Raw genomic sequence first — 15,243 nt, 5'->3', positions numbered from 1 at the left:
CGCGAGATCTGTACACAACAGTAGTACATCTTGTGAACACCAACGCGGTTAGCGCGACGAGTTGCGGCCAGTGAACTTGAAAAGGAAAACGACGGCTTTGAGATCTGTTTCGATAAGAGAGTAGTTAATAAAGGGATCTGAAAGTTGATTCAGGAACCAGTTTCTCCCGCATCCTTTTTATTTTACCTCGATTCGACAATACAGATGGCCATGAAGTGATTCATCTGATCATGAGTGTGTCTCAATACCGTCAGGACAACACAAGATGGAGGAGCCAGACCCAGTCGCCACAACGAGCCCTGTCGTCCCTTTGGACAGTGATATCCTAAAAGTCCTCTACGGCATCCTCGGCCCCTCCATCCTCGGTCTTATGGGGAATCCCCTGGCGATCGCCGTGGCCAGTCGGAGCCAGAATAGGCTCTCCCCGTCTGTGTACATCATAGCCATGGGTGTGGCTGATTCCGTGTATCTCCTCGAAGCCGTTTGCTTCGTTGTCTGCCAGAAGCTATTCGACGAAGGAATGATGTTGAATCACGTGACATTATTGACCAGGTAAAGATGTTCCGTATAAGAAGAGAATATGTATGGAAGAGAAGGCACTATAGGGCCCATGTCATTCTATAATCATAATCACGACCAAGTAAGGTCCCCGATATATGCATAATGCACAACTAGCATTTTCGAGGGAATCTGCGTGGCCGGGTCATCCGCTGGCAATCAGGGGAGTAACCCTTTTCTTGGTGTGGGTCAGCTTATATCTGCATCTTAGTGCTTATCATCGGAATATTTGGATTGTCCGACAAGTGCAGAACATTTCGTCCCGCGTATCTGTCCGGCATACGAAACACTTCCTCTAAGGACCAGCATTTCTATCACTCAAGGGTTGCAGCATTTCTATTCTCTTTCCAGAATTAACGTTTACGTGGCATTCAGCAGTGGGACACTCTCCAGCATCTTCCTCTCTGCCATGTCTCTCGACCGACTCCTGGCTGTCCGGTTCCCGATGAAAGCAACCACTCTATGTACTGCTGCAAGGGCCAAGGTGGCGGTCATCGTGGCCTCTTTATCCGTCCTTGCTATCAACATACACTTGTTCTACGTGGTTCAGTACTTTTGGGACCCTCAACTAGGTAAACTGACTAAATGAGTCTTCTTTGAAGGCAGTCGTTGTCACAATCCACAGTCGCGATTTCGGCCAGCGACACGGTGGTGACAACATGCCTTTAATGTGGTCGTCAGGTCAGTCGTAGCGACAGAACGAGTTGGCGGGAACACGTTCTTAGCTGAGACAGGACCGTCCCAATCACCATAACCCCGCCATTAAGATTTCTCAACCAGATTTGTTTATATTTCAGGGTATTATCTAACTATCATCACCTCACCTGGCCACCCAGCCCTGGAGGTGTTCTCCTCGTGGTTTCAGATGCTTGCGGGGACAATCCTACCATTTGTCATCATATCCACCAGCAATGTCTTCATCATTGTGACAATACACCACGCGTCTCAAGAACGCAGCAAAATGGAATATGGGGACAACGAAAAGCGAGGACGGGAGACCGTATACCTCACTCGGATGTTGATATTTATTAGTTTGGCGTATATCATCCTGTCTGTCCCATACCGCTGGTACACTCTCGGCACGAAGATCCCGTCAATTTCAAAGCTGTACAACATGAGCCGGGTCTCCTCAAGAAAGCAGTTTATGATGGGCGCGTTGTCCGCCAGTATTCTTTGGTCGTTTAACTACGCCATTAACTTCTTTCTGTATTGTGTTGGAGGAGGTGCCAAGTATCGAAGAGAGACAGTCTTTATCCTAAGACGAATATTTTTCTGTAAACATTAGGCTCAGCTTGAGGGATGCTTGAAATGAACCATTATGGCAAGCTGCGAACTGGCCCTGGTTGTATGATGTCCACTGTAAAACATTCACTGCCTGTGCCTATACGGTTATGACCACTTCGTACGGTATGACAACTTATCAACTTTGAATTATCACTGTTGATTGTTTTATCGTGAACAAAGTGGATTATTGATTTCCTTGTGCTTGACCGTACGTGAGCTAGTTGCATAACAAAATAATTGAAAACTTGGTGGTTTAAAGCTAGAAGATAGTCAGTATTATCAAAGGTGGATTGAAGACGATTAGTATGTCCAAGACAATACTAGGGTGATATTAGTTATGAACTGTTTGAGCCTGTGAAATGAGAACCATGGTACTTCCTGTTCTCATAGCTCTCACCATGATAGGGTCTGCATCATCATCTTTTGGTGAGTCGTTTAAAGCCTACTTTGACCCCACGATCCCCACTAACTATAGCTGACGCGACTCCTCCTTGTAACGCATTTTTGCATATCGATCTTATGTATAACACGTCCAGCATCATCCTGGGCCTGTGATATTCCCCAAGACCAATACCCAGGATACATTTGATGTTAAGATCTTCAGTATGGTCTCATGGTAAAAGTATCCTTCCTTTTAGCCGGTGACGTGATTCATTACTCTTCGATGCAATGGTCATAAGTAGACTGGGTGACAGAGCTGAAGGCTTCAGACAGATCTGATTCCGATACACAGTGATTGTGACATTGTCACCGATATGTCTCTACCAATTATGGACAAGAAATGCTAGTATTTCCCAGCGACATCTACAGAGTAACATGGTTGCTTTACTAGCCGATTATTTGACCATCCGATGGTGCTGGTGTTCTCCATCTATAGATGGTAATGACGCGAAGTTCATTGGCTGTCATACACTAGTCTTTACGACGTTTCTTTACCCGCGGTATCATATTTACCAAATTGCGCCTACAACCCACCGTAAACACTTTCAGCCAGCGTGTGTAGAAGTCGATTTGAATCCACTTCACAGGACGTCCAAACGATAGATGACGGAACCAATTGCTTCAACATCGTGCGGAGCCCCAAGGTCAACTGGTATGATGCAGATATGATCTGTGCCAACGCTAGTGGAACGCTGGCTATCATTGAGAGGAACGCGACGCATGACTTATTGCAGGGTTTCTTGGTGCCTGGGTCCTGGTCTGTCGGTGTCAGCTTCTGGTTCGGCATGGCGAGAATGAAGAAGGGGAATGATGCAAAGTTCGTGTGGATAAATCGTAAGTCGGCTTTGCTTGCTCTCCTGCCATTGCTTCAGTAATTTACTGTTGTAACAACTGTTTGGTATTTTAGAATAAAATATGATTAAACTCAACGTCACAGTCTTGCTATGATTCATATTGGGAAGATACATAAACAGATTACACATGATATAATCATGATTTATTTCGGCGAATCTCATACGTTTCAAGAGACGACTAGTTGTCCATCCTCGCCTGTGAATGAGTCAGCGCGCTGGGACTGCCAGGTGAACAGAGAAGCCCAGTGTCTCCAACATGACTGCTGTTACAGCGCCAGTGGGACGCCAGGTGTTCCTTGGTGTTACGCACAACCGTCAGGTTAGTACAGCCCTCCACTTTGATCCCTCCTTTTCGCCAAACATTTTCTCTTTTTAACGCTCATCCGGCAAAATGCTGCCTAGATGTTAAACATACGAGATCATAGCGTCGTTCTTGTGGCTCTGTAGAATCATGCGACGCTATAGTTAACTGCCGGTGACGCAGAACTCTTAAGTCACATGAGTACTGAAAGGAGAACAGGTATGGACAAGGAAGGAACAATTTACGTCGAGCACTTCCAAAAACTGACGTCACGTGTTACAGCCAATCAGATATCTGCTGCTCTATCTTGCTACATTTGCCCTCAGAGTAACTAGACGAGAGCTCGCATGGAAAAGGAGGCCAACTGGATAGATCGTGGCTTTCACCGAAAGATTGTCCTGCATGGGCCGGGCCGTTGCAACCTTTGAGGCAAGAACAGTAGATCACACAACTTAAGAACAGCTATATTGGATAAAGGTACCAATCATTTGGCCTAGTTTCTTCGTAACTGTAACATCGGCTTATCACTTCAGCTATTGACGAGGAAGCTAGCACAACCTTTCACTGGGCTCCGAACGAACCAAGCAAGCTGCCAAGTCAAGTCAAGCGAACCTGCGCCATTCTGTGGGACCGCCACGACTTCATGTGGGACGACCAAGAGTGTGACACGAACAACCATGGCTACATTTGTCAGTTTGGTAAGTCAGCTAAGGAACTTTGGCAAAAACGAGTTAGTCGCTAGCTTGGAGTTTATTTGACCGAGGGAGATGACGCCCAGTAAAAGTTCACATTATGATAGACTAGAAACGAAACTTGTTATGAAGAACCTACTCAATACTGGTCATTGGTGCTCCACAACCTGGGAACTTTCTGGCTGGCAGATGCATGGTAATCATGCGTATATCGCCCATTACTTTTCACAGACGAGTCTAAAACTGGAAAAGCAATCTACGAGTATGTCTGGTTTTCAGATATGGAGCTCATCAATGTCACGACGACCTCGCCCTCCACTCCCGTGACTTCAGGAAGACCAAGCACAAGCTCGCCCTCCACTCCCGTGACTTCAGGAAGACCAAGCACAAGCTCGCCCTCCACTCCCGGGACTTCAGGAAGACCAAGCACAAGCTCGCCCTCCACTCCAGCTTCATGGACTTCCGTGTCGTCACGAGGACCAAGTACAAGCGGTCCATACAAAACAACTGCTGCACCAACTAACACTGCAGGTCTGTACAGAATACTGTTAGCTAGTCCCGACATGCATAATGTACCGATATACATGAGAGTCCGGTATACTCTTTCTTTTCTATTTGTGTGGTGGGGTCATACAGACCGTTCAAGTGGGTTCAGACGTGGAAATGGGCAAGTAATAATACATGTATGTTGCGTTTCGTTTTTGCCCACAATTCAGTGAGCCTTCCTCGTGTTTTTGCTTGCAGAAGCTCCAACTGGACAGCAGGGATTTGTCCTCGCAACAGGTAAGGACGGAGGGCTGTGATCAAGACTGTGTGATGATTGTGTGACGGAGTATTTCGCCCGGGACAAATGTCTCTCATTTATAGATGACCAAGCGCCAGCACAAAATTAACCCCTAAAGCGATCACGAAAGGATTTTTCGCTATACGCAGAGTGGAAGCAGTGTCTATATTATTCCCCTCGTCTCAGGCCAGGAGGCACGCAAATACATGTAATGAGGGGGAGAGACGGCTCCCGGCTGATTTCACAGTTATTTTGTCTTCCACAGGTTCCGTTGTGGCGATAGTGGTTGTGATAATTGTCCTCCTCTTCCTAGCGGTGCTAGTGGTGGTGTACTGGAGGAACTGCAGACGTACTGGCGTGGATGGAAGGTAAGCCAGCAAACAGTAACTCTATTGTGTCAGCGCCAGATTAAAAAGGGGCAATGAGTTTGTGATGAGGTCTCCGTATGACGATAGCTATAACCACTGATCATGATCAGTAAAATGACTGGTGGTGACCATTGTTACACCGAGAGGAAATGGGATTTACTCATGACCTAATCTTACTCATCGGATGTTAGCTTTATTTGGGTCAACTATTTATCACTCCATAGCCGTCATCTGGCACCATCTCACTCCGAACCTTTGTGTTTTCAGGTCTAAGACAAATGACAGAGTTGGTTTCAGAAGTTCCGGCGGCTTTTCTGATCAAGAAGGTCTTGACAATATCACTATAGACAATGATTTGTACTTCACTGGAGAAGAACTCCCTGGTAAGATTCATGCTCCCATGACAGGGGCAGCCGTCGAGGCGAACCGGCATGTGGCATCACCGGGTGGTAACTCAAAGAGAGAGACTCCAGCAAAACGAGGGGGAACTTTGAGAGTTGGTGACATAGGCACACCAGACAATTCCTATGACGAGATTCATACTAATGAGAAACCCAAAGATGATGCTCTTCGCGGCTCTAGATCTATTGCCATCAAAGCGGCGGTCATTCAACATGGGACGATTGTCGATGAGGTCCATGGGGCGGGGTTTGAACCACAATCAGAGGACATATATACTGAGGTTGGAGGATACGTTGAAGACGACGCTGGTTTTGATGATATTCTTCGAGACGCTGCTTCGAATTCAGCCATGGACCTGACAGATGCAAGTGCAGACGGCAATGCATACGATGTCCCCAGCGGCAGAGCCAACAACCCTGTGGCCTTCAATGATGGTTACCAAGACATGGCCGCTGCATCATCGCAGACCCATGAAAACGCCGTGTATGATGTCATGCATTCATAGGAACGGGAAGACAAGGGAGAATTCAACCTTGGTTTTGACAACGACAAAGGCATAACCTCCTGAAGACGGCTCCTCAAGTCAGAACATTCCATATTAACTGCACTGGTCGCATTCCTGGACACCGAGTTTTATGCTTAGCCCTCATAAGATTCTTTTTGGAGACATATGAAGATTAAATTTTAGCCAATAAAAAAGTTCATATTTTTCAGTTCAATAGTGTCAGACAACCAACAGTATTTTTTGTAGCATAGTTTGCGTCGGTCACGAATTATTTGTGCAAATTCTTTTAGCATAAGACGGATGCTTTATTATCAATGCCATCCATTTAGTACCCCCCCCCCCCCCCCCCCAGAGGGATACGGCTGGAAGGGTGGCAGAAAAATTGGGCATTTCTGTACAATATCTGTACTATGACTATAAATCACTCGGATCCCTCAGAAAGGCTAAATCCGGTGGACAAACGGAATCTTTTCAACTTCATGGACTGTCAGAACGAGTGAATGAAAAAAATTCCGCGACAAGACGAAGAAAAACGTCACATGACATACACGTGATCACATGAATATCCATTACTTGCAAGCTGCAAATCGACGGCTGTGGCCAACTCTAAGCAATCCCGGAAAACGGGGCACTCGACGAGGTCATGAAATCACATTTTGCCACATCATCAATTAACAACTATTTCCTCTTCAGCCGTGGAGCAGCAATGATGACCTGAAGCGCCATCTATCGATTATTTATTTATTTCAAGGAAGCCAGATCAATATGTAAGCCATAAAAATCCCTTTTACCCCATTTTCCTAGCCCAACCCCATCATATTGTGGAGTAAACAAAATTTAAAGCTTTGAACCAGAACTTGCTGTCGAACAGAGGAAGATTTTCTCTGGATTTTCGTTGTCGTCGATAGTATTAATAGTTAAACTGACTGGAAGTGGAAGAGAAAGAGTGGAAAGTTAAGTAGGCTAAGGGCAAGGCTACACTTTTTTTCAGGTTTGAGCAAGATTTCCATTTGAGACCTATTGTTCTTTATTCATGGGTTGATTTCTGTTGGGACGTTAAATTTGTAATACATGTATTGTTGTATACAACGGTTGTATGGACTTGAAGCGGCCATTATGTTGGGAGCCAGCTGGTAACAACATGGAAAGTGGAACAACAATCTGTCTCGTCCCGTGTTGACACCTTAACCAGATGCCGTATGGTAGGGTGAGACTTCACTTGGCCTCTGATGTAAACAAACCTAACATCAGTTCTCATATCATCACCATGGCTGACATTGACTTATATAATCCACACATTTTAGCCAGACGGCGATGGTGTCAATGGACATGTTCGACAAAGATGAGTGAAACACCAGGCTTCATGCTTACAGCTCTGACAAGTCGTCGGTTTCACTTGGTGGAACGACAGATATGCTGACTGACGTTTTCCATGACCCTAAATCTTACATAGTATACTGTTTGCCTAACGTAAATCATTTCACTTTAATCATGCGCGATTACTATTGTTTTTCAGAACTAGGATATTGGCTGCAGTCAGCCATAGGATGCAAATATGTACGACACACCACAGAAACTGCAAGACTGCTGTGTGGACTTCATCTGTGATAACATGTCCGCCTTGTGTGAAGCCCAGGAGACAGAGGAGGAAGAGACCAGGCTGGTCTTCAAAGACAATGACATATTCTTCCATGGAAACATCTCGGAACATCTCCTCAACTCGCTCTGTGACAAGGGCAAACTCAACGACACAACCTTGGGCTTGTTTCAATCAGATACGACCATGTTGAAGCGGGTCAGGCTGAGAGATGGACACGATGGACCATTGACTTTGAAAGGGCTAAGAATTCTTAAAACTCATAAGATTTCTGAATTAGAGGCAATTGGCTTGGAGAAAGTGTGTATAAATGAGTTGATTGGTTGTCTTGGGGAATGGACCATGAATAATCTGCGGCTATTAAATGTGGCCAATGGAACGTTTACCAACAGCACCAAATTGAGTGTGATTGTCTCTCTGTGTAAGCTGCAGGCGTTACACACGTTGAATGTCAGTAATACAGATTTTAACCAGCATGGTTTGGAAGTGATATGCAGGGATATGGTTCATTTAGAAAATCTTGACCTTTCGAATACAGTCATCAATGACATAGGACCTGTCCGCCACTTGAAATATCGACTACGTTCACTTTCCATGTATAATTTACGGATATCAAATTGTGACAACGTTCTCCACGTTCTGAAGGATTGTGCCAATCTGCAACATCTGGATATATCTGATGACACGCAGATGCAGCCTTTCGTGGGACTCCAGCCATCCAAGTTTGAAATAGCATCTTTACTAATACTACAGGGGAACTTCCTGCCATTTTTGTCGTCTCTTGATATATCGGGGAAGGATGGACTGAAAATAGAATGGATCAGGTGAGTCGATTCAATGATTACTATATTGATCTGTTGTCAATGGTTTGCTCTTTGAAAGACATGGAGACAGCTTGTTGCAGCCTGCCTTGTCCGAGTGCATACTTTTAATGTTTCCTTCAGTTCGGGAATCTGGCATTGACATAATACTTTGTATTTCTACAGACCTGTACTTTTACGATTTCTCCGCTTTCAGTATCAAAATCCTGTTACACCTCTTCTGACACTGTTTCTTGAATTCCAGGAGTTTCTTGGAGGTGCACCCAAATGTTCACTTCCTTGGCCTCGCCCTGACTGACTTGTGTGAACAGCCCATGTTTAGGGATGAAAACTCATCAGAATACGCGAGTCATATCAAGGTAATAAGCGTATTTTGCTTTCTTTGCTAAAAGTGATCACAATTTATCTGATAGAACGCTCATCATGTTGCCCTGGATCCTCAGCATGGCAGATCACGTAGCTGATCTTTTGTCCTGGCCTTTGGATTGTCCATTTGTCACTGCCGAATTATGTTCTATAAGGATGCATGTTTTATTTTAAAATATGGCGGAAAGGCCTTAGTGACGATTGTGAGGCTGCTGTCCTGCCCTTGATTCACTGATGGCAATAATGGATGTTGTCTTGTCCTGCCCTTGATTTACTGATGGCAATAATGGATGTTGTCTTTCAGGTGACTGGTGAGGCCAGTGAGAAGCAGATCATCGAGTCTTTACGTCGTTACTCACATCGAGCCATTTACATGCAGAAGTCTCTCTACCATCTGTTCAGTCTCACTCAAGCCATGGCAGAGCCTCGTTCTGATATACTCGAAGTAAGTTCTCTCCATTCATACATGTCATATCAAGCATTTTGTGAGATTCATCTTGAGACATGAATATGTGGTCACGTTCCAAATGTTTGACTGGACCGTTTCCAAGAAATAGTCAATTCAGTAGGATTTGAAATGCCCACATATTTCAGATGGTTTCAGTGACCTGCAAACCACTTTGATCGAATATATTTCATATTTTGTGTTTTTGTTCAGCTGCTGATTCCCGGTGCTGAGAACCACCCCGACCACCTGAGTGTCCAAATGGCTGCCACAGCATGCATGTACAACCTGTCCAAGGGCGAGCGTGGCGCATCGTTACATCCAAAATGGCTGAAGGAGATCGTGCGTCTAACCATGGCGGCAATGGAGAACTTCCCTAACGTACAGCAGCTTCAGAAGAATGCCCTCCTCACTCTGTGCAGTGACAAGATCTTACAAGATGTGGTAAGTTTTCATTCAGACCTCGCATTGACTGCCTTAGTCCAGATCAGGACAAGGACATGTTAGTCCTGCCTGCTCTTACTGTGGAAGATTCGCAAAAGCCAGTCTTCAGGTGAGAAGAGAGAAAGGGGTAAAGGCTTTTTGAAATTACTGTAATCATTGCAAGCAGAGTTGCATTGGATGATTTTTCTTCGCATCGGTCTTTGTTGAATAGTGGATTCACATTGTCAAAATGACTGTTCATGGCAGACGTTGTTTCTTTCAGAACTTTGACCGATTCCACTGTGCCAAACTGGTGATGGAGTGTCTTTGTACCTTCACCGAGCCGTCAATGATCCGTATGTCCGTAGCCATCTGTTCAATATTAGCTGCCAAGGTAATGTTCTCAGCAAATTCTTGTCTATTTCCAAAAACTCAACAATTTAAATCAGTCATGAAAATATAAATCAATGGTCCCATCAGAAGATAGGTCTTCTATCTCTGTTTCCTGCACTTTTCAACAGATGTTTCCATCAGAAGGTACAACTTGTACGACCTATGATCATCAGATGATTCATTGAGTCATCACTTACACCAGACAGAAACATCAGTGATATACACCATTTGCCAACTTCCTGTGAGCGAATGGTGAGGAAGATGAATAAACTTCAGTAAAGTCTCCCACTTTTACAGATTCCCACCGAACAGACAACGAAGCTCGGATCACAGAGGAAGTACATGAAGAAGTTGTTGCTGATCGTGAAAGAGAAGGCCGAGGATAAGCAGGTCGATATCACCATGAAGTTCACATTGAGTGCTCTCTGGAATCTAACAGGTGGGTTGCATGCCCCCCCCCCCACACTGACACAATCACAGAATCTAGTTAGTGACTCTTAATTTGGTAGCCAGACAGTAAGGTTGCCAACCAAGGTCCGGGTTATATAATCATGCCCCCCCCCCTCCAACATTTGTATCCCCACACTCCCAATGATTTGATCAGGTTTACAGTAATAATGGATCTTTCTGTCACCAATGCCCCACACTGTTGGGGTGGTTCCATTGAATGAAGGCAACTATCAAATCACGGTGTCATCTCATTATGTTGTTCAGTATGAGGTCTGATTTATTTTGCAGATGAATCTCCAGATACTTGTGATGTTTTCCTCGAAGAAGACGGACTCAACCTCTACATGGCTGTCATTGAGGTATGTGGGTGTTGGAATGATGTCACAACCAGATATTGTCACTGGGTCAAGAGTCGAGTTCAACTGAGTCATACTCTCATTAGAACATAAGTGTAAACTGGGTCATTGACCTTCCTTCAGGTCAGCTGAGCATAACTGTAATGAGAACAGTCATGGAAATGGCATCCTGCAAATCCCTTAGTAGGTATGAGTTGAGAGTGGTGTGTGAATTAGGGGTTATCCCTGGTTCAGTGACAGAGATTTAACACACAGAAACAAATCTACTTGAAAAATTGATCCAAAATTGAAAAAATGATCAATAATAGGGTCTTGAGAGACAAAGAAATATCGGGGTCCATGTGCGAGTGAAGTCTTCATTGATCCACTGAAGCTGTTTACTTATTGTTGTTGCAGGCTTACAAGGACTGTGAAGAAGATAATAAGCTTCATGTCCAAACAAAGGTCTTGGGACTCCTGGTAAGTCAATCTTGGACACACATCAGATCATCAACTGGTGAGAAAGTGGTGTAGAATATCAAAAAGCTTGTGCATGAGAAAAGGTCTCATTGGGAACTTGTGACTTGTGAGAAGAGCTTGAATGACCTGTCTCATTGGGAACTTGTGACTTGTGTGAAGAGCTTGAATGACCTGTCTCATTGGGAACTTGTGACTTGTGTGAAGAGCTTGAATGACCTGTCTCTGTAAACCTGAAGGTACTCAGACGCACCCCCTTTCTTTCAGAACAATCTCGCTGAAGTGAAACACCTGAGGAATGTCTTGATGGTTGACCAGTTCTGTCTTATGATTAGGTGAGTTAGCTCAACGATCTGCTCGGTTTCTTCATGGAAACATTCCATTCTTTAACATCTTTAACATTTCTTCAGATCTCTCGTGTGCCTTGTTAGTGTTACTGCAGTTTTATTGATAAATAATTCTTTTAGAAGTTAGATATAAAAATTATATTGCACAAAATCAAGAAAATGTTTAGTTGTTGTTCAATGTCTCTTGTGATAAGGTATTGTACCATTTCAGGGGCTTGTTGAATACTCCTAAAATCCAGGTCAGTTACTTCGCTGCTGGGATAGTTGCCCATCTGGCCAGTGAGGGCGCTCATAACTGGTGTTCACGCAGTGTGCCACGGCCTGTTCTTTTAGAAGACCTGGTAAGTGAACTTTGACACTTATAAGAATCTGAAGCCAATTTTGTTGATAATCAAGTTGTAGACCTGGATTTAAAACTGCCATCTTTTGTGAGTGTAGGAACCTCAAGCCTGAAAAGTGCATCTTTTGGTTTGAAAAGAACGTTTTGTACATTTGGTAGAATGTCAAGTGATTACCTGTATATTGTTACGTGTTCATCTATGGAATGTAACTCCAGTGTGCTGATCGTGTTTGAGATTGCATTTGCCAATGTTCCAATGTTGTAGAGAGACTAAAGGCATCTTTATCTCCAGGGTAAGGCAGTGAATGGATGGGAGCAGCCTTGCAGTGAGATGGTAGCCTACCGCTCATTTACTCCGTTCATTGAACTCCTTGCTTGCTCTGACCCGGAGGTTCAGTTATGGGCTGTCTGGGCCATGGAACATGTTTGTAGGAGGAACGGTAAGCATTAAAGATTGATTCTGCAGAGCTACATTGTAGTCCTTCAGTGAGTGTTGATGTTGATGACGAGGTTGACCGGTATGAGGATCGTCTGTACAATAGTTCATTGGACACAACCCAAAGTCAAGTTACAACCTGCTTATGCCTGGCAGCTGTGCTCAAGTTAGGACTTGTGTCACTTTGCTTTCACAGTAATACCTTGGGGCAACTTGAACATTGTGATTCATAAAAAGTGTTAAGTTATTCAGTGTATTTCTTGCAGGTCAAAGGTACTGTTCAATGCTTGTTGAGGAAGGTGGGAAGGACCTGTTAGTGAGGTTGGACCAATCGTTACATACTCATCCCCAGGTGAAGAAGATCGTGTCGTCAATCTTGCTGATGTTGGAGAAAGGTCCGGACACGCCTGGAAAGGTGGAGGCTCTGAAGCCACTCGAAAACTGAACTCCTCGGCCGGAAAACTCATCAATTGAACGTGTTCACAACAGCTGATGCTGCACTCTGACGTAGGTGCAGATGTCCCATCTGGCTCGAGAGATATTTGTGGTCACATGTGTTTTGTTGGCGATCAGGATTTCATGTCACTGTTTCCACACAGTGTCCCCAGGTGTCCTACAATCAGGCTACTCACCTGGAGACACATGGCACTGTTTCCACACAGGCTGTGGTCCGCTGCCTCAGATGACTGTGTTCCCAGGTGTCCTACAATCAGGCTACTCACCTGGACACACATGACAAGAACATTCATTGTCCACACACAAGTATGCTTAGCTTTGCTGCCATAACAATGTGACTTACACAAAGAATCAATTTTAGCATTATCAAGTTGTTTGACCTTTTGTTGTATGCTCTACTGCCATGCTTCTTTACATTGGACTGCATACATGGTACCATGTGAATTGGATTTAATCTTTAAGCTGATATTATGACTACCCGTACATAAATTGAACCCAAATCTGATTCAGACTTTTAATTGTCCACGTTTGTTGTGATATGAATTGGCACAGGGTCAGTGAAGGCATTTTATTACCCCTCATCACAAAATGTGACTAGGAATTTGAATTGAATGATCTTGTAGATTTTATTGTAATTGTTGTGCTCCTTGGCAGTCAGCTTTTATGAAATCTGTCACCCTTGATTATACAATGAGATTCGCAGTAAACTTGAGAGTACAGGCTTGTGAAATGATCCAAGACCGTTCTGTCTGTCGCATGTAAGATAGGCCTTGTGTAGAATCTCGCCCCAAACCTCCTCAATAGTGAGGACACAGTATTATTATATCATTATTATTTATTTATCAAGTGCATGTGGTTTAAGTTGATGTTGGAGAGTAGAGTGGTGTCGTACCCCACAGGGTTAATGGTGTTCATGTCATTGTGTTAAGTGTATGATTCTCCTCCATGCCGTGGTTTGTCCTCTATCAACAGTACACAACTGTTTATGTTGATCACTGCGGAGGGCCATGACATGCAATGATGACCACATCACGTCTTGACGTAAACCTTGTAAACTGCAGTCTTCATTTTGTGCAAGTGAGTGTGTTGCGGTAGAATGCATGAAGTAACTCGTTTGTATTTGACAAAATAAAGAAATGTGTACCAAAACAAATCATCTCCTTTGTCTCGGTCTTTCTGCAAATCTGCTGGAGGTGCAGGGTCGGATTCAATGTGGGTGTGACTGTGTTGACAAGACAGTGGAGGTGCAGGGTCGGATTCAATGTGGGTGTGACTGTGTTGACAAGACAGTGGAGGTGCAGGGTCGGATTCAATGTGGGTGTGACTGTGTTGACAAGACAGTGGAGGTGCAGGGTCGGATTCAATGTGGGTGTGACTGTGTTGACAATACAGTGGAGGTGCAGGGTCGGATTCAATGTGGGTGTGACTGTGTTGACAAGACAGTGGAGGTGCTAGGTCCAATCCTACGAGTTGTGACATCACTGTGTCCGCAGCATGGTGGTGGAGCTTCCATGGTTGACATGATCAAGTTGTGATCATTTCTCCTTCTCACCATGTTTGCAAGACAGTAGGGCAGCCAAGCAGTCTTGTTACTGTCTTATCTCTCTGCATTCTGAGAAGACTACAGTGTGGCTGCCAAGTTCCCTTTGGTTTGGGTGTGACTGTCTCACACGATTGAGCTGCCAGGGCCAATTCAATGGAGTCATAACACCAATCTCAATCGCACCATGTTGAGTTGCCTCATCTCTCTCTCACAGTGACCAATTCATTTTGGTCATGACAGATGCGGAGGCCGATTTGGTGTGGTCTTCAACCCCCCCTCCTTGTGTGGCTGTTCCGGCTCTCTCAGTTACTTACTTGGGGAGGGGAATATCCATGGTCTGAATCTATGGTTGTGACTGTCTCATCACTCTCACCATGTTGGTAAAGGATAGGGGCTACGGCTTACTTGTGCCAGGACTGGTTGTGACTCTCATTTCTCACTGTGGGGCTGATTAAGGTTGTGACTGGCACTGTGGGGGATGATGCAGTCTGGTTGTGACTGTCTCATTTCTCACTGTACTGTGGGGCCTATTTAATCTGGTTGAGTCTAATTTCTCACTACACTGTGGGGCCTACATGTATTTAATCTGGTTGAGTCTCATTTCTCACTGTGGACCAGATTTTAT

At 44.6% G+C, this 15,243-nt stretch overlaps 3 protein-coding genes across 6 annotated transcripts; all 3 read left to right on the top strand.

Moving 5' to 3' along the window:
* Positions 1-265: 265 nt before the first annotated feature.
* On the top strand, positions 266-1,843 carry LOC135485965 (galanin receptor type 2-like). Its single transcript, XM_064768398.1, has 3 exons — positions 266-552; positions 910-1,130; positions 1,356-1,843. Exons 1-3 carry the CDS (start codon positions 266-268, stop codon positions 1,841-1,843), a joined length of 996 nt encoding a protein of 331 aa, XP_064624468.1.
* Positions 1,844-3,025: 1,182 nt separating this feature from the next.
* Positions 3,026-6,327, top strand: LOC135487267 (uncharacterized). Its single transcript, XM_064770801.1, has 7 exons — positions 3,026-3,117; positions 3,310-3,456; positions 3,972-4,136; positions 4,410-4,661; positions 4,875-4,913; positions 5,180-5,282; positions 5,550-6,327. Exons 1-7 carry the CDS (start codon positions 3,069-3,071, stop codon positions 6,187-6,189), a joined length of 1,395 nt encoding a protein of 464 aa, XP_064626871.1. The 5' UTR covers positions 3,026-3,068; the 3' UTR covers positions 6,190-6,327.
* A 607-nt stretch (positions 6,328-6,934) lies between these two features.
* On the top strand, positions 6,935-14,228 carry LOC135486523 (protein zyg-11 homolog B-like). Of its 4 annotated transcripts, none has more exons than XM_064769373.1 (13): positions 6,935-7,147; positions 7,706-8,610; positions 8,852-8,966; positions 9,278-9,418; positions 9,632-9,862; positions 10,125-10,235; positions 10,547-10,673; positions 10,973-11,043; positions 11,437-11,499; positions 11,764-11,831; positions 12,055-12,184; positions 12,476-12,623; positions 12,886-14,228. In XM_064769373.1, the coding sequence occupies exons 2-13, from the start codon at positions 7,745-7,747 to the stop codon at positions 13,062-13,064; spliced, it is 2,250 nt and encodes a 749-aa protein (XP_064625443.1). In that variant the 5' UTR covers positions 6,935-7,147; positions 7,706-7,744; the 3' UTR covers positions 13,065-14,228. The 4 variants fall into 4 exon arrangements, with proteins under 4 accessions (XP_064625443.1, XP_064625440.1, XP_064625442.1 ...); XM_064769370.1 differs by having other exon boundaries at positions 10,532-10,673; XM_064769372.1 differs by having other exon boundaries at positions 6,936-6,956; positions 10,532-10,673.
* The last annotated feature ends 1,015 nt before the right edge of the window (positions 14,229-15,243 follow it).

This window comes from Lineus longissimus, chromosome 4 (genome assembly GCF_910592395.1).
Source record: "Lineus longissimus chromosome 4, tnLinLong1.2, whole genome shotgun sequence".
Classification (NCBI taxonomy): Eukaryota; Metazoa; Nemertea; class Pilidiophora; order Heteronemertea; family Lineidae; genus Lineus; species Lineus longissimus.
The sequence above is the reverse complement of the archived record's forward strand: the minus strand, read 5'-3'. Positions and strand labels throughout refer to the sequence as shown.